At 40.3% G+C, this 27,282-nt stretch overlaps 1 protein-coding gene across 10 annotated transcripts in view; it reads right to left on the reverse strand.

The window, feature by feature from the left end:
• CCSER2 (coiled-coil serine rich protein 2) overlaps positions 1-27,282 on the reverse strand; it is a 430,972-nt gene that overhangs the window by 331,583 nt on the left and 72,107 nt on the right. For all 10 annotated transcript variants that reach the window (XM_058671981.1, XM_058671976.1, XM_058671975.1 and 7 more), the window contains 3 exons: positions 18,879-18,962; positions 14,406-14,492; positions 9,222-9,311 (listed from right to left, as the gene is read on the reverse strand). In XM_058671981.1, coding sequence (XP_058527964.1) covers positions 9,222-9,311; positions 14,406-14,492; positions 18,879-18,962 — 261 coding nt within the window. The remainder of the gene's footprint in view (positions 1-9,221; positions 9,312-14,405; positions 14,493-18,878; positions 18,963-27,282) is intronic.

Genomic DNA, 27,282 nt, shown 5'->3' on the forward strand with positions numbered 1-27,282 from the left:
ATTTCCCCAAGAGTGTCAAGATACCCTGTGCAGGGCAGATAGACATAAGCATTCAGGGAGGAAGGAGGCTGTTTGCATCTGACCTTATGCCCAGAGAGGCAACGATAGCAACTGGCTCGATTTCTCCCCCCTACAAACCTTCCTCCACTTCTCCACCCACCTGTCAAGCCTCCTAGCCATTTCACTCTTTCCTAAGATCTTCCTGACCATAACTACATGAATTATGATCATCTTTGCTGATAAACATCCACAGCTCTTAATGAGTGTCTGTCTCACTTTTTGTCCTGATGTTAACTGTAATATTTTTCAAACCTTCTGTGAAAGCAAATACTAGCTGTCTTTTCTTGGCACCAACTATAGCTTCTTGCTGAGTGACTAACGAAGGAGTGGAAACAGCACACATAGTGGTAACAAAAAAGTCAAAATGGCTTCAGAGCAGTCAGGAAGAAAAAATTCTCTCCTGGGCCTCAGAGATGTTACTAACAGTGGTAAATGGTCAGAGACACCATGTCAGCAGCTGAGTCGGCCAGAGGCATGGCTGCCTGAAAGCAAAGACTGTCTCCAGGGGTTGAGAAGGATCACAGAGCAGGATCACTGTGCCTCTGGCCTCAGAGGTTCCAATGGACTTACCAAAGGCTCAGCCCTCCTGGTCTGCATCAGATCTGCCTCAATCCTGCCTAACACCCCCAAAGAATGCTAAACTCTGCAAACCCTCTTCTTTCTGTAAAAAACAAACAAACAAACAAACAAACAAAAAACACTTAATCAGTCTCTGCTAAAGCTTGCATTTTCCCAATGTGCAAAATTTGAGGGCATTCAGTTCTAGGATAGGACAGAGGAGACACACATCTCCTTTATTCTACAACTGGAAACCCCTGACATCATTTATAAAACAAGCACAAAACTGAAAGGTGGAGAGAAGAGAGTGACTGGCTAGAGATCACGGAATCTGAGGAAAACATGGTGCACGGTTCCCGGAGTCTTTTGTCTAAGGTATTTTAAATAGGTAATGGAGACACTGAACTGCAAGGCCAAAATGTGATCTTGAACTCAAGAAAAGAGTCAGGAATGAGCTAGCAATGTAGAAAATGTACCTAGTACCCTACCTGAAGTCACAAATAACCTGTGTCCAGCCCCTAAAACTGTCAGAAAAGGTTCGCTGAGTGGGACCCAGACTTCTCCCACTGCCAGGCTACGCTGTCATCTTATAAAGCTCTTAAAACAGTTTAAGAAAATAAATCGGACAAAGAGATTTACAGAAAAATAAGGTTCTATATCATATATGGTTAGGTATAAATAAGTAGTATTCAAAAGAAAAATTTACATCACCTTTTAATTCTACTTCCACAAACTTTCTGAAGTCCCCTGTATGTCTAGAGCAATAACTCAAATAGCTATATAAAAGATAAACTTAAAAATGTTTCTGCATTAAAAATAGAACTCTTCAAAAAGTCCCATGTAACACATAAAAAATCTACAAATGCTGTTTATGTCTATTAAAACAGAATTCTTCAAAAAGCTCCACATAACATAGAAACAAAAAAAAACGAAAATACAGAAGAAACGAAGTGAAATAATAAAATGGTAGACATCAAAATACTAACATGTAAATAATCAAATAAACAACTGAAACATATCAACAGACGAGCAGAGTAGATCATGACACAGGCTATGAGAAACTCATTTCATGTGTAACATAAAACAAAAGTGAAAGATGGGAAAAAAATCCTAAGGCAAAAGGAGTGTGAATAAGTAACTCACAACTGGCTTCCTGCATGTGCTCCTGGCAGCCCCAGCTACAGCACACTGACCTTCCCTTGCTGCATGTTTGTTTGTTTGTTTGTTTGTTTTAACTTGGGGACTGGGTAAGAGAAGTGGTATTTCTTTGTAGTATCAGAAATATGAATAATAGTTTTTGAAGGAACCCTAGGAGCATTCTCTGGGGGGAAAAACTGGCACAATTATCAGATAAAGAACAGCGAATACTTTTGGCATTTAAAAGACATGTCTTCTAAAACATCTGTAGCCTTGTTTTTCTTAGAGAGAAAGGACCTGGCACAATAGCCTAGCAGCTTAAGTCCCAGCTTTGAACAAGCCAGGATCCCATATGGGCACTGGTTCTCCTTCCCATCCAGCTCCCTGCCTGTTTAAAAAAATTTAAAAAATGAAGCAATTGTTAGCATTCTTTAGCCCTCCAGCTAATCAATAAGCAAAAAGCTTCAAGCATCCCACAAAGCCGCTACCCCAACCCTTTAGACGGGTCCGTTCTTGCTTTGACTGGACTCCTCTTGGTACCCACTGCTCTGATCGTACTTTGCCTTAAGGGTCACATTGGTAAAGCCACGCTTCCCCTCCTGGGACAGCTTCTTTAAGCAGTGCTTCAGCATAGGTCCACTGGAACCTCCGCTTTGGACACGAGCAACATATATGCAGCATTCACTGCACAGAACATTCGCTGCACTTCCTTTTTTCACTCAGAATCATATGTGCAAACTGAGCCAGCAGAGATGCCTGTGTGTTAGCTACTGCTCCTACTGTTACTGGTCTTCTTCCGTTCAGCAGGACATGAACAAGAGTACTTTCTCTTTACAAACTGACATGCATGGTATATCACTGCAGGCTTCATCTTCAACCTTATCTCATGTCTTTAAATGAGGTGCCACCTTGTACACTGCCGATTTCTTTGGGTACTGGCCTTACAAACTCTCTCAACCATCAGTGATTTCAATGTTGTTCTACCCAGACTTTACCATAAATTTGATGTGTGCTTTGATTTTCGCAGAGTTCAGGCTGCTTTCATAAAAGCTCTTTACAAACTGATGCCTTATCTCTTAATGACTTAAACTAGATCCTGTTCAAACATGCTATTAGAAATTCGTATATTTTGGTGCAAAACATTCTGAGACTCAAGCAGAATTTTTAATGACATATTTCTCATGAGCTTCTTGCAAGAACCCACATAGGTTTCTATGAGCTGTGACAATGGGCTGCCATTTCTACCATACACTGTAAACCTGGGCGTGTACTTCTCTACCTCAAGGAATGAAGTCCTTATCATAGGCATTCTCCTCCCTGCCTGAGTGATTCAGCCCTTTTTTTCTCTCTGCTCCTCCTTACCATCAGTCTTTCCTTCTTTTTCTACTTCTACTGTTGATTTTGTCCCTTTTACTTCCTTCTGGCTCTCTGCATCATAGGTTCTCCACTCAAAGGTCTTATTTCTTAGCCATTAAATGAAAGCAAAATACCCCTGGATGAGTCTATGAAGAAAATTTACCAAGCACTAAATACATGGTTCAATTGCTGTTGGCAGCCAACCACTCTGCTTCTGCTGGCAAACCCTGACTGGGGAGTCTTAATTTCTCTCTCAATATATTTCTCTGAACCTCCTAAGAACACCCTTTCTCCCACCATCCATCCCTATCTTCCACCGTAAGAAAGTTTCTTCATGCACAGTTCAGAAGAAATGCTCCAATATATACCATAAATCTCTAAGGTAGAGTCTACAATTATGTCACTAAGGCAGTATCAACAAATACATTTAAAGTCTGCTATAATATACCACAAGGAATAGTGCAGAAAAAGACTCAGATAAAGGCTTAGCTCAAGTTTAAATTTTTTTCACGTGTACTAGACAAGAGGATTTTTACTTTAACATGTTTTTATCCACTAAATTACTGCTTAACAGTCAGAATGTCACCAAAAAAGCAAGAGCACTGCATTCCCTTATGGCCCTAATGAAAATTTCTTAACCATAACGGGTTTCAGGCTTGGCACTGTGGCATAGTATTTGCTATGTCAGCATCCCCGACAGGTGCTTGTTTTTCCTGGCTGCTCCACTTCTGATCCAGCTCCCTGCTAATGATTTGAGCAAACAGCAAAATACGGTCCACATAATATGGGCCTCATGTAACAGAGCCAATGAAGCTACTGGCTCCTGTCTTCAGCCTGGCTTCAGGTTGCTGTTCTGGTAATCTGGGGAAGTGAACCAGCAAAGGAAGATTTCTCTCTCTCTGTCACTCCTACTGCCTTTGTTACTCTGAGTTTCAATATAAATTAATCATTAAAGGGGTAAAAAAAAGCTGAGTTTCTGCTCTAACAAAAAATACTATTGCAGTAATGTTTAAATTAGAAGGAAAAACAATACTACAATTTCTAGAATGACATCATTCAAATGAATCCCACTGAGTCTAAAGAACAGAAAAATATAGAGAATAAGTTTAACATTTCATAATTAAGTAACTAAATATATTATTTGTTTTAATAAATACAACTCATTAGAACTATTTTTCCAATAATTCCTGAATATTTGAATGTTTACCTTAAAAACAAGCCTTAAATGGGAGGGCTGCAGGAGAGGACGTCTAGCTCGGATCCCGAACCCAGTCCGCCATGTGCCCATGGCTCATGGCGGGCTGGGCCCGGACATGCCTGGGTGCGGCCTGCTTCCTTCTGGGGTGAGTACGCCGAGGGGGGAGGCCTCCGTGACTGGGCATGTCCGGGACCCACCCACCACCCTCATTGGGTGGTGGGTGAACGGGATTGGGGAGGGGCGCAACCTTGGGCCTACAGGATTTAACCTCCGGCTGCCAGAGGCGAGCCGAGGGCTGTGGGAGAGGACGTCTAGCTCGGATCCCGAACCCAGTCCGCCATGTGCCCATGGCTCATGGTGGGCTGGGCCCGGACATGCCTGGGTGCGGCCTGCTTCCTTCTGGGGTGAGTACGCCGAGGGGGGAGGCCTCCGTGACTGGGCATGTCCGGGACCCACCCACCACCCTCATTGGGTGGTGGGGGAACGGGATTGGGGAGGGGCGCAACCTTGGGCCTGCAGGATTTAACCTCCGGCTGCCAGAGGCGAGCCGAGGGCTGCGGGAGAGGACGTCTAGCTCGGATCCCGAACCCAGTCCGCCATGTGCCCATGGCTCATGGCGGGCTGGGCTTGGGCGGCCAGTGCGCCATTTGGCGCCCGGCCGGGGAGCTCTGGGGTATTGGACATCTGAATCGCTGCTGAGATAGCTCTAGAGTGACCCCACTGTTTCTGGGATCTGAGTCAATCCTAAAGATTCCCAATGCCAGTAACTCTTCCTTTGAAGAACTTCCAATCCCTTAATAATGCTGAGCTTTGAACACCTATCAAGTAAAAGATAAGCTCCGGCTTGTGTAGCAGGCTGGCACCTAATGGTCCTCGGAGAAACCACGTGCAGGTGCGTGATTTACGGCTAGGAACGGTCCCAATCTGGGATGCCACAGCTGGGATGAGGTTCCCACCAAGGGGTGTATGTGCTGGAATGGGGGCTGCGTTCTATCTAGGAAACAGTTGCAGTCACCTGAGGCACTAGTGTGGGCTGGGATTGGATGCACCAGGCCGGTTCAGATCCCAGCACCATCTGGTGTTATGGAGAAACAGGGTAGATGTGGGACTGACTAGGCTGGGTCTCAATCCCCTTCTGAGCCATGTGTGAGCTGTATGTGGGTATGGACGAGCCATGGCTGGGCTGAAACATCCAACAACAAGAGTCAGAATGGGGTGAAAGCCAGCCAGGAAAAGCCACTGTTCCTGCTAGGACAGGAGGTGAACTGGCATTGGGAGGGGTTCTGATGGAGGAGCCTGGGCAACTCCTCTGGCAGGACACAGTCCCTGCAGGTAAGCGCGAGAAGCATGATTGGAAACAGCCCAGAATAGGCCATGGAAAGTTTCCCACTGGCATGCATTCGGCATGGGTCAGGAGCAGACCAGGCTGAATCAGTTCATGTCATCTTCTGGCAAATCCGATCACCAGAACAGAGTGCGGAATGGGCCGGGTTTGGTTGCGACAAAACCAGTACACATTATGGAACGCCAGGGCGTGGTTGCCTGTACTGGATATGAATGCAGCACCCATCCAGCACACGTGAGATCCAGGAAGGGAGGGGCAGAGCTGGCGGGGGGGTTAAGGGGCTGGTCCCCTCGCTGGACAACCACTCCCACTGGAGAGTGTTGGCTGGGATAGAGACAGACACGACTAAGCAAGGCTACAACACCTGTGCGCTGCATGTGGACAAGATCAGGGCCACAGCATCAGCTGGCAGAAGCTGGCACTGGGGACTAATTCTGTCGAGTCAAATCACAGGACCACCTAAAGAGTGCATAAACCGGGACAGAGAGACCTGGGAGGGAAAAAGTGGGTTCCCCCTTCTTGGGTCACTATTCCCGTGGGAGGGCATGAAAACTAGGACGGGGGCTGGGATGGCTAGATAGAGAGGTACTCAACAATATCTGTGAGGGCTGGATGGTTGAGTTGGTTAGATAAAACCAAGCTTTAATACCCATTGACAAGTACCAGAGCCAAATGGGATGGGGGACAGATTGGTCTTCTGCTACACATACTGGCAAACCAGGGTAGGGGGCGGTCTGGTGGGGGTTATTGTGGGTCGCCCCAACTAGGCTACAGCTCCCACTGGTTGATGTAAGGGCCGAACCAGACTGGACTGCAACACCCATTGGTTCCAGTGCAACTCGGGACTGAAAACAGAACCAACACAGCAATTGCAACCACCAGCTGATCAGGGTGATGGACTGTGCCGGGCCCTGTGCTTGCTAGAACATACAAGAATCTGGTCTGGGAATACCTCAAAGTATCTTTGGAGATCTCCCCACTTGAACTGCTGGACTCAGAATTCTAACCAAGAAAAGACAGAAGACAGAACAGGACAATCATTCATCTCAGCTACATGTTGGCAGCGAAATATGGGACAAATGGAGACTTCATGATGGACCATATCAATCAGTGGACCACCTCATCGAGCGAAACTGGCAGTGACTCATAACTGGAGAACTATTAACTCCACTTGAGCACATATCTCAGAGCATGCCCCACATCCGGGACTTGGGGTGGGCGGGAAACCGGGTGAGGCTTCTCCCTCAATATCCCCTTTTACCTCAGATACATGATGGAAACAATATGGACATAATAGCATTGCCCACCTCCCTATCCCCCTGAACCTTTTTTTTTTTCTTCTCTTTCTTGATTTTCCTTCAACTATAGTTAACTATGTAAAGATTGTCAACAACAATACAATAAAATGGATTATAAAAAAAAAAAAAAAAAACAAGCCTTAAATGAACTTTCATTCTCCCAAAACACATATCTGATTAGCCATAATCAAGTACCGACTACTGCCTAATTTCATGTTCCAACCTGTTGTCCTGCTCCGTTTGACAAGGATATTGCTCCCTTCCTATCAGCAAACCTCTCATGCTATCAGGCTTCTTACAATACTTTAGCAGAAGAGAACCTGCGACCAGCTGTCATGAGTTTTAAAATATGAGCTAAGCTTTTTATTAATTAGAGCAACTGCCTGCCTTTTAACCTCCCTGGATTTTATTGTCTCAAAGCCATTTACTACGTGGCTCCTACAGTAATAAACAGCATGGAAAGTCTGATTTTTTTATGGGTGGTAAGCTGAGGAAATGATCTCCCAAGTCTCAGTAAAACTGAGCATCATAGTCCAGGCACACTGGGTTTTACTATTTTCCTCTTACACCAGTTATTTGTTAGTGAGGAGGCAGACCAACAACCAGTCTCCAGAACAGTGAGGTTAGGGAAGCAGGGAAGGCACAAGGCCTTCTTCCACAGAGAGTGGAAGTAGAACACCTCACAGTTCAGGCTGTCACCCATGACACTTCATGACACATCAAAAGGAGCAAACCAGTGTATAGGGAAAACAGACATCAGCAAAGGCCAACCCTTCATGTAGAACAGCACAAGTGGAAAATGTCTGGCCTGCGGGTCATATGGGGAAGCTGAAATCATTTGGTCTAGCCCTGCCAAGGCAACTGTAGGCAGGATGCAAATTTCAGTAAATCCACAGCAGTCTAATTTTTACACTGGTAATGCTGTATGGCCTGCAAATGAGGTTATAAATATTCAGATGTTCCTTGGTGGAATAAAGGTTACCCATGCAGCCCTGGTCTGCAGGCAGCAGCCCAGTCTTTTATCTCCCAACGGCTCCGTAGAGATACATTTCCACCTCCTTTGATATCACAGAAATGGTACGTCATGTCCATTTGGTGGCTTTGCTTTCTCTGATTCACACTCTGCTCGCACCTTCTCACCGAGCTCCTGACTCCTCAACCAGACTTCCCATCCTGTGAACCTGACACAAACTGGCAGCGCCTCATGTCCATGCATTACCACCAGTTCTTTTAAAACTTTCTAAGTGGAACTCCCGTTTGTCTCCATGGTTCTCTCCCCAGCTCTACCTCAAGAGCCTATGATTTGGCATCAGACAGGACCACTAAACTTCTGCTGAAAAATTCCTTACATTCCTACCTGACACACAGTACACAAGCAAGCACTTTATACATGAAAAGTGACAAAGTAACTTGTAAATTTTGAAGGCCAGTTGCTAAGGTATAGAAATTGGTTTACTGATTGCACTGCTAATTATACTTCCCTGTCCTTTGTGTTTCTAGGATTACAGTGCTACATATAATGTGGGGAAAGGCACAGAGGCTAGATTGTTAGGCATTCTCTTACCAAGAACTACCTATCCAAAACATTGTACAACAGAATGAGCTGACCGACCAGATGCTGATTCTTTGGCACAAGCACATCTTGAGTTGAATTCAGAAGAAATAATGGCCAGGCTGTTATTCCTAAATTTGTTTCGAGATACAGCATTATTTGAAAAACACCAAACAAGCCTGGAATACAAGATTACTCTCCCCATTTTAGATCCTACTTTCTTAGCTCTTCCTAATCCACAATCTTTACACCCTCTACCTTTCCATGTATTATTTCCTGAAACCCTTAATATTCACTTAAGTAAATACATTAAAATGGTCTTCAAAAACTTCTGCAGAAAAGGGACTCTATTGACATAATATATTTTCAAAATACTGTATGTTGTTCAAGTGGGACTGCTGAATGTTGGGCTTCTGTTTCTTTGATGGCATGTGAAGATACTATTCTCATAGATGCATGCAATGAGAGGAGAGCAGACATTCAAATAAAATGAGCTACAGTGTGCACAGCGCAAGTTATTAGATGCACATTCGCTTACAGAGAACACACAAGCAAAGCTTTAGAAAGCACATTAACACCTAAAAGACTAAAAAACACCTCACCTAAGAATAAAACTAGCAGCCATGGCAGATTCAAAATTATTAGTGATTAAGAAAAGCAGAAGAGAATATCCAATAGCAACTGACAGGACAGGAGTGCAGAGCAGGTGCTACTCACAGGAATTCTTCTCCAGGGAGTTTGGGTGTATTTATCAGCAAATGTGCATTTCTCCTCGTTAGACTTTTGGTGGCAGTTACAGCGAGTTGCCTGAACAAAAACACAAGTTGTTACATTGCTTTCATTCTACATACACACACAAATAAGAAAACTAGGAGCTCTCCTAGAGGATAGAGAAAAACAAAACCAAGGAAAAAGTTACACATTGTGAAATGATTCTAGCTATTTTTATGAAGAATAAAAACACTTACCAGCAGACATTTTTTTAGTCAATATTCACTCATCTTATTCAAGGACTGGGTTTCAAAAGTTAGCCAGTTAGACTAGAATTTTCAAACAGTTCAAACTGCCCTTGGCAATCTCTTAAACTTTTCGTAGGCACATCACATATAATTCAGTGTGTATTTATATGATAAAAGTATACAGTGTTAAGCATACATATACCTATACAGAGTAATGTGGAGTATAGAAGGAATATAACTGCAAAACTCGTGTTATTTCCTAATGATTATGATGCTGTGGAGTCATTGCTGAACATTGGTTTAAAGAGTGTCAGGGAGAGCCTACTGGCTACTAAGCACCACAATGCACAAGTCCGGCTGTTTATTCACTTGATGCGTTCACGCTCCTGGATGGCAATATTTTGAATAGTCTCTGCCCTTTGTCAAAACCGACTGTCCCTGTCAGTTCTCAAATGACTTCTCTACGCACGATTCCTCTAAAGTATAATCAGTTACACAACGCAGCGTACCTTCTGTGTAAACTTTGGTACTTCCAAATAATCACCAAATTCCAAAGAATGAAAACATTAAAGATTAGAGCTAGTCAGCATAAAGCTGACACACCATCAAAGTATTTGTTGACCAGTCCCACTGAAGGTAAATATACTTTCATGAAGAAAATAACTAAGAAACCCTTGATTATTACAATAAGTTGGAATTACACCTTTCTACTTAAAAAAATTTACAAATGTAAAAATTTTTCTTAACTGTACTCAGATTATCCCAATTTCCTTCAAAAAAAAAAATCCAGTTGAAAACAAAAAAGCTCTGCATTACAGACATATTCTGCATCACTAAGCAATGTGATATTCACTGACACAAATCACATTACTACATAAGCAAGTCAACTGAGTCTCTTGAAATACACTCTAACAGATTTAACTTTGAACATTCAAGGGAGATGTGTAAAGAGGAGAAAAATGAAATATTACTGATCACAATGCAAGTACATTACTTATGGCATCCAAATTATGATAATTTCAGATAAATTCCCTTTTGGCTAACACATGAAAAGTAACATTTGAAAAACACTATTTGCAGTCTGCAGTAAGTGGAAAAGCCTAGTCTCTGGTGACACTTGCGCAGATGTAAAAGAGCCACCCAGATCACTCCCTCTCCACCTGCTTTCTGTATGGCTCAGAGACTGGGTTCAGATGCGCATCTCTGAAGAGGTGTGTGTGTCTCCCTCCTGTTCTAAGGAGACAGAGCTGCATTAGTCTGCACCATCCCGTGCTGACGCAGGCACAAGTAATGAGACATGAGGAAACAGCTGCAGCATTTCTTAGAAATCACCTATTGAACTTAAGATCATGGCAAACAGGTTTTTCATCCACTTCTGTGGGACTGAGAGACTGATCGCATGTAACTACACTCTCTATGGAGGAAAGGATAGCCAGAAGAGTTCAAGAGCCAACTTAGAACTCCATCCATTAACCAAGCACCAGTAAGAAAGCACGAAACTGGATGGCACCTATACGCTTTCTTTTTAGTTTACAAATGTCCTTAGACTTCAAGTCACATAGTCAAGGACGTAAAATATCCTGAGGCACGCATTGATTTATGCTGGGTCATTTCAAGCAAACCATCAAATATGAGTTACTATTTATCCCACATCCATGAGTCATGTATTAGGCCAATAAATTAAACACAAGGTTCATTAATTACCACAACCATGTATCATCAGTATTTTTTTTTCATCATTATTTTTATTACCCCATTTATAGAAAAGCTTCAGGAGCGATTATACAGCTTCCTTAACAGAACAGGGCTATTACGTTTCAAAACCAAGATTTGAAACAAGGTCTAACATGCATTTTCAAAGCCTGTGAAACCCAAGTTCCACTTTCTATGGATCCATAATTTAAGTTCTACACTAGTAATATCACAAAATTATTCTGGTTTCAGTGATCAAAAATATAGAAATTATCATTTTAACTATTAAACATATATATACTAATAATTATTAAAACTATGTTGTGAGGTGAAAATAAACTGGCACTTTTTTGGGTTAAGATTTCAGTAGTCTAACCTTTTCCATCATCCAACTCTCAGAGCACTGTCATCTACTTTAGACCAGCCTGCATTACATAAACATGAACACAACATTTTATATTGTCATCTTTCTGAAAGTTTACATGCAGACACAGGCTACAGTTGATAGTATACCTTTTTTTCCTTTTAAAGATTTATTTATTTTTATTGAAAGAAAGATATACAGAGAGGAGGAGAGATAGAGAAGATCTTCCATCCACTTCCCAAGAAACCATAACAGCCAGTGCTGAGCCAATCTGAAGCCAGATGCTCAGAGCCTCTTCTGGGTCCGGGTCACCCATTAGGGTACAGGAACCCAAGACTCTGGGCCATCCTTGAGTGCTTTCCCAGGCCACAAGCAGGGAGCTGGGTGGGAAGCGGGGCTACCGGGATGAGAACTAGCACCCATATGGGATCCCGGCGCCTACAAGATGAGTACTTTACATAGCAGGCTACTGCAAAGGGCCCTTTTAAAATGTCAAGAAAGCACAAGAGGGTAGAACTGGATGGACAAGAAAATTTTTGCATTCTGGACAAAGCAGTAAAGTGGTAACAGGATGTGCCAATGTCATTCAGCAAATTAATATTACAGACAAGAATAGCCACCTGGCTCCCAGATTATGGCTTTTCACATGCCTTTCCTTCATTTATGGAAATTCGTCTAGAGAGCAAGGAAAAAAACTTCTATATAGGAAGGCAATTTCAGTTTTGTTAACACACAAAAAAACATCTTTTAAAATTCTCTTCATTTGAATAAGTGACTTTCTACTCAGAGCTAAACATTACACCACTGTAACCTTCCCGAATGACTTCTAACACTCACTAAGACATATGCTTCAGGCCATCACTGCTGTCCGTAGAAGCAGTGAACACTCCGCACCCTGTAACTTTACGGTGAGAACCTGCACCAGCGCCTTTACCTATACATTCAAGATGGGAACTACCTGGAGGTTTCACAAAGCTTGCTTGGTACAGGCCACAATTTCCCTTCAATTCTTAAATGAGCTATATTGTTCTATGTTTCTTCAAACAACCTACTGGTAATTATTTTAAAACATGTCATAAGTTTCACTATAATTTAAGCATAATAAAAAAAAGAATGAATTGAAGTTCACGTGTAGAAGGCAGAACATTCAGTACTTCCGACTTCCTTCAGCATATTCCTCGTGACCTACTTCCTTATGCTTTCTACATTAAATCTAAATATTCTCAAAAACAGAAACTCGAATTCTTCAAAGTAAAAATTATTTTAATTTCAGATCAGAACTGAAAGATTTATAAATTCCAACATTCAAATGATGCATAATTGCATTAGATAAAATAATAAGCAACAAGTTTTCACCAATTATTTGCCCAGAAGTTTAACCTACTCAGTTTCCCTACAGAAGACTTCATTTATGCTAAACTTACTTATTTTAATCTTCACCACCTTGCTTTGAGTTATTTTCCAATTTCAAACGCTCATATTTTGAAGGCACCATTAAGTGATTTTTGGGCAGTTTACAATGTGGCCTATTTTATAAGACGTTAAAGGCTGAAAAAGTACATCTGTATATAAATAAATGTCTAGAAATGAAATACAAGGATTGTAACTCTTTTTCTGAAGTGTACAAAATGTAGTAAATTCTGGGGTTCTGTAATAATTTGAGTGTGTGTGTGTATGTGTGTGTGTAAAAACTGAGTTAATTGTCCAACACACATATTTTTTTCTTCTCCCTAAAAACTGGCCTGCTGCTTAGCTTATATTGATTTTGGTTTTGTTTTTTTGAACAACAGAGAGAAATAGCCAGACGGACACATAGAGGAAGTTTCCACTTACTGGCACACTCCCTAGATGTTTGCAGTGGATGGGGACGGACTGGCCCCAGACCTGGGAGATGGGAACACTAAACAGGTCTCCACATTACAGGCAATGAACCAAATTATTTGAGCGTGTTCACAGCTGCCCCCCAGGGTGTATATGAAGGAAAGCTAAGTTCAGAATCCAACCATGCTGGACCGTTTTGAGATGCTAGGATTATCTTTAGGATTGAGAAACAAATGTGAGGTATTAGCCTTTTGCTCGTTAATTTTGTTTGGTAGAACCTCAATTTCAAATATTATTCTTCAATTGGATTGATATATTTTCTTCTATCTTCAGCTGGTCTGTCTAGTGTGACCACATGACCTCACAGCTCTGAGGATGAGTATGTTATATATTTTATATCCTGAGATTAACCTTTCATATGGCAGAATTGCTTGGTTCTACCAGAATGCCTTCTGACTTCTAATAAAGATTTTTCTGGACAGCTATTTTGCTGAATTCTGTGTTTTTGGTTTTTTTTTAAAACCTAGCCTTTTATATTATTGCAAGCTAAACCATATAATTAAATTCAAGACAGAACACATACTGGTTTCTTCAGGGATTATTACCTGACATCATAACAATTATGAAACTGCAAATATTCCAACATGACTCTAAGGGATCACTGAGCGTCATCCTCTGGGACACATCTGACAGAGGCACCCAGTGCCCAAGCCTGAACTCCTAGTCTCACTTTGCTCACAAAGGCAACATCCTGTTCCAACTCACCAGGCCTTGTTTCCTTAACTTTATCTATAAAGCAAAGTCACTGAGAAAAAGTGAATGTAAACCAGTGTATCTTAAATCCCCCAAACAAAGGCCACTGAAAATGAATTAACATATGGACAATATTTTAGAATAAAGACTAAATTACATACCTCTATTAGAAGGCATATAGTCAAAAAACAATATAATAGTGAAACTCTGAAACCCAACAATAAAGCTTAATTCTGGATCAGGGTTTTATAAAAAGCAGTATTTTCCAGTTTGAAAAGCCTCCATTTTTTATATTGCATATATCATACTTACAAGCTGATGTTCTAATAGTTGGATTTTTTCATCTTTTTTCTTTATTTCTTCTTTAAGTTGTTTTATTTCATTTAATAAATCTTCATTCTAAAATGTTAAAAAAAATTAAGATGAGGCCTTTAAAATACCCTAGGATATGCAGCATTATATCAATAATGATGATTCAGTAATGAGCTATTTGATCATTTAAAGGGAGAAATCGTTATCATAAAGAAAGTCATCTGAGGTCAGCATTGTGGTGCAGCTGGATAAGCCACTATCTCAACACCAGCATTCCATATGGGCACCAGTTCAAATCCCAGCTGCTTCACTTCCATTCCTATTCCCTGCTAATGTACCTGGGAACCAAGCAGAGGATGGCCCCAGTGCATGGGCCATTGCAGACACATGGAAGACCTGACTTCGGCCAGGGCCAGTCCTGGACATTATAACAATTTTGGAATGAACCATGTGATGCAAGATTCTGTTACTCTGCCTTTCATACAAATAAGCCTTTTTAGAAAAAAAAAATGACTAAGCCATGTAAAATTTAACAGTCTACTAGGATATGATGACATGTAGATAATGAACAGTCACAGAAGCAACAGCAAACATGCACGAAGTGTGTTTTAAGTGTCAGAAACCAAGAACCTGAAGGCATTTAGGCATCTGTCACATGTGGTACCAACCAGTATCTCCTTTTACACGTAAGGAGACTGGTCATAAAGTAAAAACAGTTGCACACAAAAGAAACTTTGGATAAGATTTCAAGACATACATATCAGATAAAGTATATGGCATAATAAGCAGAGAATGTAGTATAATTAAAGACACAAAGGGATTTCATGCCTGGGTCAGCAATCAGCAAAGAGATAAACAGGCTTCAAGAGTAACAGAAAAGTTCTGAGTTGACCATAAACCACTTTCCGAAACTGCACTGCCCGAGTCAAAGGGGGGAAATCCCATCAAGCTCAACTCTGAAAAGTGCCTAATCCCAAGAAAAGCAACCAACTGCTGGTAGCAAATCTGGTGACATCTACAAGTGGTAAAGCATCGTTACCCTACAGGCAGCCCACTTGAAATATTTCTATTCACTTACTAAAAACACACACTGAGGAAGTAGTTTAAACATCATATAGATAATGCACCTTATCTTTTCAGACAGAGAAACATACAGGTTAACAATGCTGATGGAGTAGCTGCTGAGCAAAGTTATGTTATCACTGTTAGATACACTGGCAATAACCAAAATATGAAGTCTCTACACAGACATCATAAAAAGGTTTTATTGAACCTATCATTTAAGCAAGCCAAACAATGGGGAAGCAAGAATTTTAAACTGCTATTATGTACACTGTAACTGGAAAAACCTGCCTTTTACATTATTTTTTCAAATCTTACTCAAATTGTTTACAAAGGTACATTGCAGAAAGATGGCATTTTGTAAGACTTAGCTACAGTACATTTCTCAATGGCATAGCAAATGAAGTTATTAAAAGTCATAAATGTATTACATAAGACTTTCATCATATATACAACTAAGTTTTCTGATTAAATGTAAAGTCTCTAAAGCCTTTGTAAACATGGCAAAGGATTTATATCTCAGTGTTTAAATATCTAAGATCATTTTCAATATACAAACAGTTCTCACAAACACACTTAATCAAATGTTCCAGTTGACTCGTTCTTAGAAAAACAAATTAAAATACTGGAAATACGTATTTTGAAAATGTTAAATTGGAGGTGGGGTTGGCAATATGATTAATGAGGTTACAGAAAAATGTAGCAACTCATTAGGTGAACCAATTAACCTTCTGGACAATCACATGCCTTTAACGTCACAAAAATGGTTGCAACTCTGATCTAAGTATCCCACTTCTAAGAAGCTATGCTGAAGAAATGATTCTAAGTATGAAAACAGACATTACCCAGACCTTTACACACTTAAAACTGTCCCATAATAGCACACATGAATTACAATACAGTAATCTGATGGAACACTACAAGGCCAGGGGATTCCTACAGCTGTGGCTGGGTTCAACATATTACAGAAACAGACCCAAGACAGGAAAACCAAAATACAATGTTCTAAGAACATGAATGACCAACATGTATATAGCACATACTACTTGTAAGCACTGCTGCAAAGATTTTACACAAAAAGATAGGCAATGAAGGACACTTTGGGAAATGCATGACTACTGTGGGGTCTTACAGGAATAAGCAACAGGTTCTGAGGATATGGCAACAAGGTAAACCCTGGATCTTAAGGTAACGAATTCAAACGGCTCTCCAAAAAATAGGGAGGGAGAGAGCAGAGCACACCTGGAGAAACACAGGCAATGCAGTGCTCCTACAAAGGCTGCTGAAGGGTGAGGAACAAGCCGGTCTGTGAACAAGGCAATCGTCAAGCAGGCCAAACAATCCTACTGACTACCTGAGTCACCAAAAGAAATGGCAAGTTCAGGACAAAGATGTTCAAATATATTGTTGGAGGTAGTTGTACGGAGTGTAAAAATATCTCATGGGCAAATGAGTCACACATTCAGACAGACAGAAATGGTGTATACTACTAGAATGTATGTCTTGTCTGAAATCACGAGAGTAAAGGGAAAAAAAAAAAGAGAGAGAAGGGACCTATGAGGTGGTGCAGTAAGCTAGTACCTGCCTGTGGCGCCAGCAACCAATACAGGTACTGGTTCATGACCTGACTGCTCTACTTCTCATCCAGCTTCCTGTCTGTGGCCCGGGAAAGCAGCAGAGATGGCTCAAATCCTTGGGCTTCTGTACCCATGCAAGAGACCCAGAGGCAGCTACTGGCTACTGACTTCAGATTTGGGCTCACCTTTGGCCATTGTGGCCTTTTAATACTGCCTTTCAAATAAAACATATGATAAATCTCTCTTTTTAAAAAAGGCCCTAGATTTCTAATGGTGCAAGACTTTTCTTTTAATCCCTGAAATAACTCTGTTAAAATATCTCCAAGGAGAAAGGAACATACTGATGAAAATATCTGAGACAAAGACATTGGTGCAAAGAGTCTGTATAACTATTGCATTTTAGCTTGAATAACACAGAACGAACAGGAATGATCTACTTGGAGGGGAAAAAAAACAGAGAAAACAAATACAACTCTTTAAAATACGCTTGTGAAATACTAACTATAGCCAAACTAGAAGGGAGTATGGAGAAGGAAGACTTTCCATGTAAATATCCTAGAATTAAAGTCACAAAACCTAAAATATGCAGAGGTTTCTCAGACATCACCAAGCAGTGGGATTTCAACTAGAATTCTATGTTATAGGTAACATAAGGCAGCTATCTATTTATGTTATCAGCCTGCTGGTGCATAATAATATTACACAGAAACTTGAGTGGAAGCCAATGAAGGAAAGAAATTTGGGAAAGGACATGTAGGCAAAAAGTGGAAAATCCAAGTGAGATAATAATCAGCTGTGACTACCATGTCCATTCTTTTGATGCAATCACTTTACATACAGTTTTACCCCCTAAATGTTACTGTGCACCCTGTGACAAAGGCTGCTCCTCTGCCCTGTCAGCATGATGCTGGGCCACCTGCTTCACCATTTGTTTTTAAGTTAGTTAGTTTGCTAGAAAGGCAGAGAAAGAGTTATCTTCCATCAGCTGGTTTACTGCCCAAACGGCTAGGCCAGTGCCAGGAGCTTCATCATGGTTTCCAAGGTGGATTTCAGGGCCCCAAGCACTTGAGTCATCATCTGCTGCATTCCCAGTCATGTTAGCAGACAGCTAGATCAGAAGTGGAGCAGTCAGGGCTTAAATACCATTCTTATGGGATGCCAGTGTTATGGGTGACAGGCTTACCCAACCGTGCCACAAGCCAGCCCCACACCCGCATCGTCTTAGAAGTAACCAATGGCAACACTGAAGCAGAAGTCACATGTGGTGCTGACAAAGAAAGCTTTTTCCTGCTGGCACAACAACACACCCCGTAACAGGGGACGTGCTGTGCCAGCTGCTTCATAGGGTGTGCACTGGCAGAAGTTGGAATCAGAACTGGAGCCAAGACTCAAACCAATGTATCCCATCCTACAAGGGATATTGGTATCCCAAGAGCATCAGGGCTGCTGCACCAAATCAGACCTTTATAACTACATAATCAAACATGAAAAAAGGATAATCAAGTTGATCTCATATTTGAGTATCAATTATCAATGTTGTAATAAATAACATGCTTAATTGCCTTAATGTTTCTTGCTAAAAATTGTTAAAAATTTTTTATTTTGTTAAAAAATTATTTTTGGAAAGGATTCCACACCAGTACTGTCAACTGAAAAATTCAAACAAACCAGGGATGTAATTTCAATTTAACAGTGTGGTAAAAGGTAAGGGCAGATCTGAGTAATACTTAAGTAAGCAAATCTCTAGATTCTTAATACACAAATTTAATGTAGTTCCATTGTTATAGTTTCATTATTTCAGTCTTAAAAAATTTGAGACCTTGAGCCTGACTACCTTATTTATGTGATCACCATCTTCTGGTTCGGGACTGGATGGCGATGATAGCTGAATGTCATGTAACGAACCACTTCCATCATGCTGTCAGAGAGAAAAGAAAAACATCCCATTAGTACCATAACTACGGACATTCACTTCAACCTGAATTTACCACAAACTAACTGCTAGTATGGGAAAGAACAAATGGGATCTAAGATTTCATTTCATTGCTCCATTTTTCATCTCTGTTCTGGTAGAAGCAAACACAGAAGAGGGAAAGAGAAGTTGGGAGAACAATAACCCGTGGAAATAGTAAGAGATGCGGTATGCGTGAATGAAGATACTCACTAAGCATGTCAGAATGAGAAAAAAAAATGACAGATTTCAGAAAGTTTTAAGACTTTAACAGCTAAAAAGGATTTGGAAAATGGCCGTTATGATTTGCGGAACAACACGAACAACACGAACAACAGCACTCCCTCTTTTTCTCTCCTTCCCTCCCTTTTCCTTTCTGCCTATCAAAAACAGATACACCAGCTGCCAGAAAGCAGGAATCCTACAGAACTGGAAACAATGCAAACCCACACGGCTGTGCGTTAGACATGGGCACAGTTTTAGGAAGTATGTAATAGAGGAGAAAAAATTAAGGGCACACACCTGAGTAGCATGTACTTAGACTGAAACATAAATGAGGATCACAGCTGAGAGACTAAACTAACATATAGAAGCCACACACAGAAAACAGATTTGAAGAGCACAAGTTTTGGAAACAGCACTGCCACAGAAGCCCAATCCAAAGGCAGCCAGTTGAAGCTTACAAACTGAATCCAACCAACAACAAAAATCAATTTCAAGAATGAGATGCTTCTAACACAATGTTCAAGCGTAAGACACAATTCACTCAATCAACACAGAGAAAAAGTTAGATTCACACACAGACCAACACCAAACTCACACACAAAAATCACAAAATCACAAAAATATTCTCAGAGCTAAACAACAACAACAACAACAAAAACTCCAAAATTAAGGGCAACCTGCTGGAGAGAGGGGGAAAGAGTCTTACTAAGAAAAAGAACATACAAAAGGGAAACAAATGGAAATCTTAGAACTGAACATTTAATAATCAAAATTTTTAAACATACTAGATGTACCTAAATATCATTATGATAGCAAAACCAACTTGAACATAGATCAACAGAAATCAATAAATCTGAACAGAAACAAATGATAAAAAGAATAAACAGTCTATTTAATGATCTATGGGACAATCAACAGAATATTTTACATTCTTTCCATTGCTGTCATGGAAGGAAGAATATGTAGCAGAAAAGATAACTGAATAAGTAAAACTGAAGATATTCCCAATCTGATGAAAGACATGTGGTTATAGATCCAGAATCTCAATTTAAAAGAACAGAAAAATAGGGCAGGCTGTGCTGGCTGTTGCCAGTGATTAAGCCATTACTAGGGACACCTGCATGACATACACGAGTGGCTGGGTTCAAGTCCCAGCTCTGCCTCTAATTTCACATTCCTGCAAATGATGACTCAGAGAGGCAGCAGGTGTTTGCTTGGGTACCTGAGTCCCTGCCACCCACAAGCTACTGAGTTCCTAATTACTGGCTTTGGCCTCACCCCATCCCAGCAGTTTCAGACACTTGGGAAGTGGAACAGTGAATGGAAGATCTCTCTCTTTTTCTGTCTTTGCCCTTCCAATAAAGATAAATGCCCATATTCCATACAGGATTATGTAAATTTGAGTTTTGGCTCCACCTTCAAGTTCAGCTTCCCATTCATGTACAACCTGAATGACAGTAGGTGATGGCTCAAGTGGCTGGGTCCCTGCCACCCGTGTGAGAGACTTGAGAGTGAACCAGTAGATGACAGTCTCCTTTTATCTTTGACTCTGCTTTTTAAGTAAATAGAAATTCAAATAATAAAGAACATAAACAAAAAATGCTCTCCAAACCTAAGGCAGTTCAACTAAAAATCGGTAACAATAGGATAATCTCCAAACAGCTGAAAAGTGAACAGCAAACTTCTAAATCACTCACGGGTGAAAAAGAACAAAGTGAGTAAGAAAATATTTTGAACTACAAGAAAATAAGACATTAGGTATGAAAATGTGCGCAGAGCACTTCTGAGAGCAGGGCTGAGAGGGAAAATTACGGCACACAGTACTTTCATTGAAACAGAAGAATAAAAACCAGTAACCGGAGCAAGGCAAAGCTAGAATAAGCAGAAGGGAGATGACAGAGCAGAAATAAATTAAACAAAATAAAAAACAGAAAAATCAATGAAACCAAAAACAAATACTGCGGAAATGGAGATGCAGCATTGCTAGTGTAACATTTCCAAGCAAGCATGCATGTGTATAAACATCAGGGTAACTGGCACACCCACCATCATATTTCTTTGAGTCACTGCCAGTTCTAAAAGAGGAAAAAGTATTTCTATCAAAGCACCAGAGTTTTAAAGATCATGAATATAACCATAAAATGGATCAATTAATAAACTCTGACATCAACAACTGGCAGTACTGTCTTTTAAACTTGAACTAAGACAGAAGTGGCTGTTCACATCAAAATTTCTTGAATTTAATGCTTCTATAAGTATTAGCAGGCAAAAAACAAACCCTAAAAATGAAAAGGCTTCTTTCAGGATTATTGAAGAAATAACTTCCTGCATGTAATTTTCACGCCTCACATGACACTAAAGAGCTAACATTTATTCAGTGCCAAGCACTGTTTAAGCATTTTACATAATATATTTAATAAATGCGCAGCAGCAAAAGTAATACCCCCCCAAAAAACTCACACTAACCAAAAAAAAAAAAAAAAAAAAAGATATTTATTGTTTCCTGATTCTCTAAATATCCTACAAATTTTACCTGAGTGAAGTGCCTTAGCAATATCTCCAAGTCATACTTTTTGAACTTTAAATGCAGCTAGAATGCAAACGCCTTCAGTACTTTATTAAAGACGGATGGCCCTTCCTCTAGTCTGAGAGCTTTCTGGCATGGTGAAAAGGCATACTTAGCACTCATGTGTTACCAACTTGTTGAAAGGCCTTGTAATAAATTCTACCTTACCCAGGCAGCTCTTCCATTAGTTTGCAAAAACTGAGATCTTCCTATGAGTTCCAGAGCAGCTGCAATGGACATGGACACTTGAAATGACTAAGAAAACAGTTTGGCAGTGAGGACCAATCCCTGCTGACAGGCATCATCAGTGATGTCAACAAAGCTGCCTTGTGCTTCAGAGAGGCCCACAGCAAGGGCAGCAGAGGAGGGAGGGAGGGGGCTTTTCAAAAAGCTTTTTTAGGATGAACAATCACATTATCATCACAGTACATACATTCCAGAATGTGAACTAAGTGCAATTTTTCAGCAGTATTGTTATTTATCTGTGGGATTTTAAATTCAGTGAATTCAAGCTGCACTTGAGAGGAATTTAAAAATCAGAGCTTATGTCATTAAGCCTGGTTTTTTGTAAGCACTTCAGAGAAGAGGGGAATCACTTAATTAGGGCAAAGGAATTTTAGAACACCCAACAATTCACTGACACAAATTTATTAGAGTGTTGTTAAGGAAATGCCCTTTGCAGAATTATTTGTTAGTAAACTTACTATTTGGTTTGCACAAACGCGAATGTGGACTCTCCTCCTTTAATGGTCTTGTGTTTGATTTTGGTCATTTAACAGGAGGTTTCTTTTTTTTTTCTTAAGTTTATTCATTAATTACATTGTGTTGTAATTTCGTAGGAACTGTGATTCTCCCCACACCTCCCCACATCCTCCCCACATGGTGGGTTCCTTAACAGGAGGTTTCTAAGCCTAAATATTGGTTGAAAAGCATGGCCCTGTGGCTGGGCAAGCTAGCTTACACTGTCAGCCCCACAGAGAGGAAGCGTAAGCCACACAGGGTTTTGGAACAGCTTGATGAGAGCAGAGTCAAGCCTAAGAGGAAAGATGGCAGGATGTGCAAAGAATGAGCAAGCCAGGATAAAGACAGGGTCCATCCAGGGCCATGTGTCAGATACAAACAGCCAAAAGGCTCTCCAAGTGTCAACAGCAACTAACATGTGGTGTTGGGGCCCAAGCATGGGAAAAAGGCATCCATATGGAGAGGAAGACTGGTTAGGGACATCAGAGCCCAAGGGTTCATGAGCAGTCAGCACCTGCATGCAGAGTGCAGGCAGTCATGCATGGAGACTCCAACCTCAGTCGGGCGACAGCACCCTCAAACATGCACGGCCCAGCGCACATCGTCAAGGTCCAAGGAAGCTGCACACCACAGAGGGAGTGACTGATGCTAAGGAAACTGCTTACACCGCCCGACAGCGGATCAAATGAGTAAAAGTATTAACGTTTTCTTTCTGAGAAGTGATGTAGGGAAGAGCAAAAATGTTTCCTTTAGAGTAGAACTGAAGTTATAGGTTTTAATTCAGTTTCAACACAGATACAGAAATATAGTCACAAGTAAGTATATAAATACCCATAAATGCATACACACATCATGCATACCTCAGAGAGCTTAAGGGCACCAAGTAGCAGTAAGTATCTAACTCCCAAATATTTTTTGCAAATACCATTCTCCACTCAAATCCAGGGTTCTTTGGGGAGAAAAAAATGGATGCTTACAACTTGGGACAGATGAAACAGTAAGCAAGTTGGGGACGTCTTGTATTACCAAAAAGCAAAGAAGTATTTAAGGAACGATAAGGACAGGGCAAAAGAACACAGAAGCCAGCCTGAAATTGTGCTCAATAGCCAAACATTTCATAAGTGTGAGTATCAAAATAAATTACATTAACAGATTATGAATTATTCTGTAAAATTAGGAACCATAATACATACTAAATCAATCACTGATCTGAAAATCAGATGAGGAAACAGAAGTTATATAGTTACAAAATTCTCCCCTGCAGAATACAGCGACAGCAGATCAACCCAAATTGAGGGACAGCCTGCACACAATAACCGGTCTATAATAATAACCAAGTCTATAATAATAACCAAAGTCAAGGAAAAACTGGACAATCAGTTGCAGACTGAGGCAAGTTACAGAGCCATGACAACCAAATGCACCATGTGGTTCTAGAACAGACCTTTTCACTATAAAGGATATTACCAGAACAAGGGACGAAACCTTAACAGTGCCTGAAGATTGCCTGGTAATGATACATCAATGCTGACTTCCTGATTTTGATGACTTCCCTGTGGTTATACCACGGAATATTCTTACACCTAAGTGTTTGAAATTGATGTGGCCAACTTACTTGCATATGTTACACGAAAAAAAAGTTATTGAAACTATGCTTGGGAGTTACTATAAGAGTCAGAATGTTTCAAAAAATATAATATGAAACAATAAATAAAATTTTCTTTATCTCACTGAAAGCATCCAATAAAAAAGCATAACAGCTATCACATGTATTAATCAAATATTGAAAGCATTACTATTGAGCTTAGGAGCAAGACAGGACCAATTCAATACTTCACCTGAGTTCTAAGTTTTGTATGAAGCCAAGGAAAATACCAACAATGGAAAGGAAAAAATCAGTTATCATTGCTATAGATGGTATGCTGATCTAAAAAAAAAAAAAACTCTATGGATAAATTGCAATAATTCTACCAATGTTGCTGTATTCAAAAGGAATAAACAAGCCTATTCATGTCTGCACATCAGAGCTATCCATTAGAAAACAGTAGTACTTAAAACAGCAACAGAAACATCAAATATCTGAAGTAAATATAACAAAACTGTACCGATCTTACGTGGAAAAAAAGTGTAAAACCTTAGTGAAAAAAGAAATCCTCTAATGCCAGGAGACCTGCATCCCATGTTCTTGGATATAAATCCTGAGTACTGTAAGATGACAACTCGCTGCAACTCTATTCATTGGCTGTAATGCCAGCAAAAGTTTGCAAGCTTGCATCACAGGAGTCAATAATATAATTCTAACATTTAATGGAAAAGCAAGACTAATAACAGTGAAGACACTTCTGAGGAAGAGGAAGATAGGAGACTATGACGATGTACTAGTAAGCCACATTTACACTGTGTGATTTGGCACCACAACATCATTACATATAATCAATATCTGATTTTTTTTAAACAGCAGGCACTAAATATTACATGGGAATGGACTCAATACTTTCAGCCCTGAACCCACTTATTATCATACAAATGAAAGAAGACCTTTACTCTACATAGGCCAAGATCAGTTCCAAATTACCTGAGACTGAACTGTAGTCAAACCTCACAAGGACAAAAAAAAAATTTAGAATAAACAACATTTTTAAGACCTCACAAAAAAGGAAGAATTTCTTAAAACAAGGATTCCTAAAAGCACAAACCAACATAAAACAGTCTGATAAATTCAACTACATTACAATTAAGACCCTTGAGTCATCTGAAGAATACCAGAGTGAAAAAGCAGGTCCACAATCAAAAAAGCCATGCACAAGACACATACCCAACAAAACACTTACATCTAGAATACACAAAACTCAAAATCTCTTACACACAGACATGGCAAAATAACAAACATCCTAGGGGCCCAGCGCCATGGCCTAGCGGCTTAAGTCCTAGCCTTAAAAGCCCCGGGATCCCATATGGGCGCCGGTTCTAATCCCAGCAGCCCCACACTTCCCATCCAGCTCCCTGCTTGTGGCCTGGGAAAGCAGTTGAGGACGGCCCAATGCATTGGGACCCTGCACCCGTGTGGGAGACCCGGAAGAGGTTCCTGGTTCCCCGCTTCGGGATCGGCGCGCACCAGGAGTGAATCATAGGACGGAAGAGCTTCCTCTCTGTCTCTCCTCCTCTCTGTATATCTGACTTTGTAATGAAAATAAAAATAAATCTTTAAAAAAAAAAAAAACATCCTAAAAACATACAGACTTTCAGCTTTTCTGGTATTTAGAGAAATGGCAAACCAAAGCTACAATCAGATTTCCCTATATTCTAATCATACGACAAAAATTATGAAGCAATAGAAAGTCTGTGCAGATGAGGAACAATGGGAAACAGCAGATTGATCTTTCTAGAGTAGAATATTTCCACGCCTCATGACTCAGAAATTCCACTTCTAATTGGACACCGCAGAGGAACATTTGCACAATGCTCATAGCAACTGGATTTGTTAGGAGCAAACAAACAAGAAACAAAAACCAAAATAGACATCAAGACTGTAATTGACAAAGATTACGTTTATTCACAGGATGGAATACCAACAAACTTATAATGAGGAAGAGCTACACCTATATATACAATAAACTGTAAACAAAATGCTAAAAGAAAGAAGTTGCAGAGAAATGTAGTATAATTTCACTTGTATGAAGTTCAGAGAGGCAAAACTGATATTCTTGTGATACAAGTAAGGATAGTAAAACTTGGAGAATAAGCAAAGGAACAAGCTAGGCTTCAGATAAACAAGCAATAAGTAGGAACACACATAAGATGCTAATTTGTGTCTCATCTCTTAACTTGGGTGGCAAGTACAAAGTTGGTTCCCACTGCTCGTTAAGCCAAGCTCTCATGCTGCATGGATGCTTTTCACGTCTAATTGAAAAGCTCTTCTTCTGGAGTGCTGAGAAGACTGTGGGGACAGAGTGTGAGTGCCCTGGGTTTTCTGTGGTTCTCTGTCACCACGTGGCAGTTACTAAGCAACTCCTAAATGTGTAGGGCTCCCATCCAGGAGGATACTGCTTTCAATCTCACACACACACACACACACACACACACACACACACACACACACACAGCAGGAGAACAGGACCATCAGCAAGGGGAAAATTTTCCTGGTTTATTTTCATCATCCAATGTCAAAAAAATGGATTGATGAAAACAAAATATTTATATACCACATCTGACTGTTCATAAAGCACTATTATAGACATCCCCCATTTTTTGTTTTGTTTTGTTTTAATCTCCAAACCAAGCATCCTGAAGTAGACAGGGCCTGAATCAATCCAGAGATTCAGCATTCTGCATCCTAAAGTGATGGAAAGAGTTGTCACCATGCTTTCCCCTTACTGCATCTTAGGAGTATTCATTTCCTACACCAAAGTAAAATAGAATCTGAGTGACAAGTTAAAAGAAAACAGATTTTGAAAAGAAATCACTTTGGAATACTGTTTTGTAATAGTTACCAAAGTTTGCTATTTACATACCTTAAGACAAACCAGCAATTCCACTGACACATACACACCAAAAAAACCATATACCAAAAGACATGCTAGATTATAACAGCAGTGCCATTCATAATAAGGGAGGGAGGGAGGGAGAGAGGGAGGAAGAAAACCTATGTGTCCAAATGCTGATCAACTGTAGAACAAATGAAATAGATTTTTGGTGTATCCACACAAAATAATACTTCACAATTTTAGAATGAGTGTGAAAAACAAATGACATCAT

This window comes from Ochotona princeps, chromosome 13 (genome assembly GCF_030435755.1).
Source record: "Ochotona princeps isolate mOchPri1 chromosome 13, mOchPri1.hap1, whole genome shotgun sequence".
Classification (NCBI taxonomy): Eukaryota; Metazoa; Chordata; class Mammalia; order Lagomorpha; family Ochotonidae; genus Ochotona; species Ochotona princeps.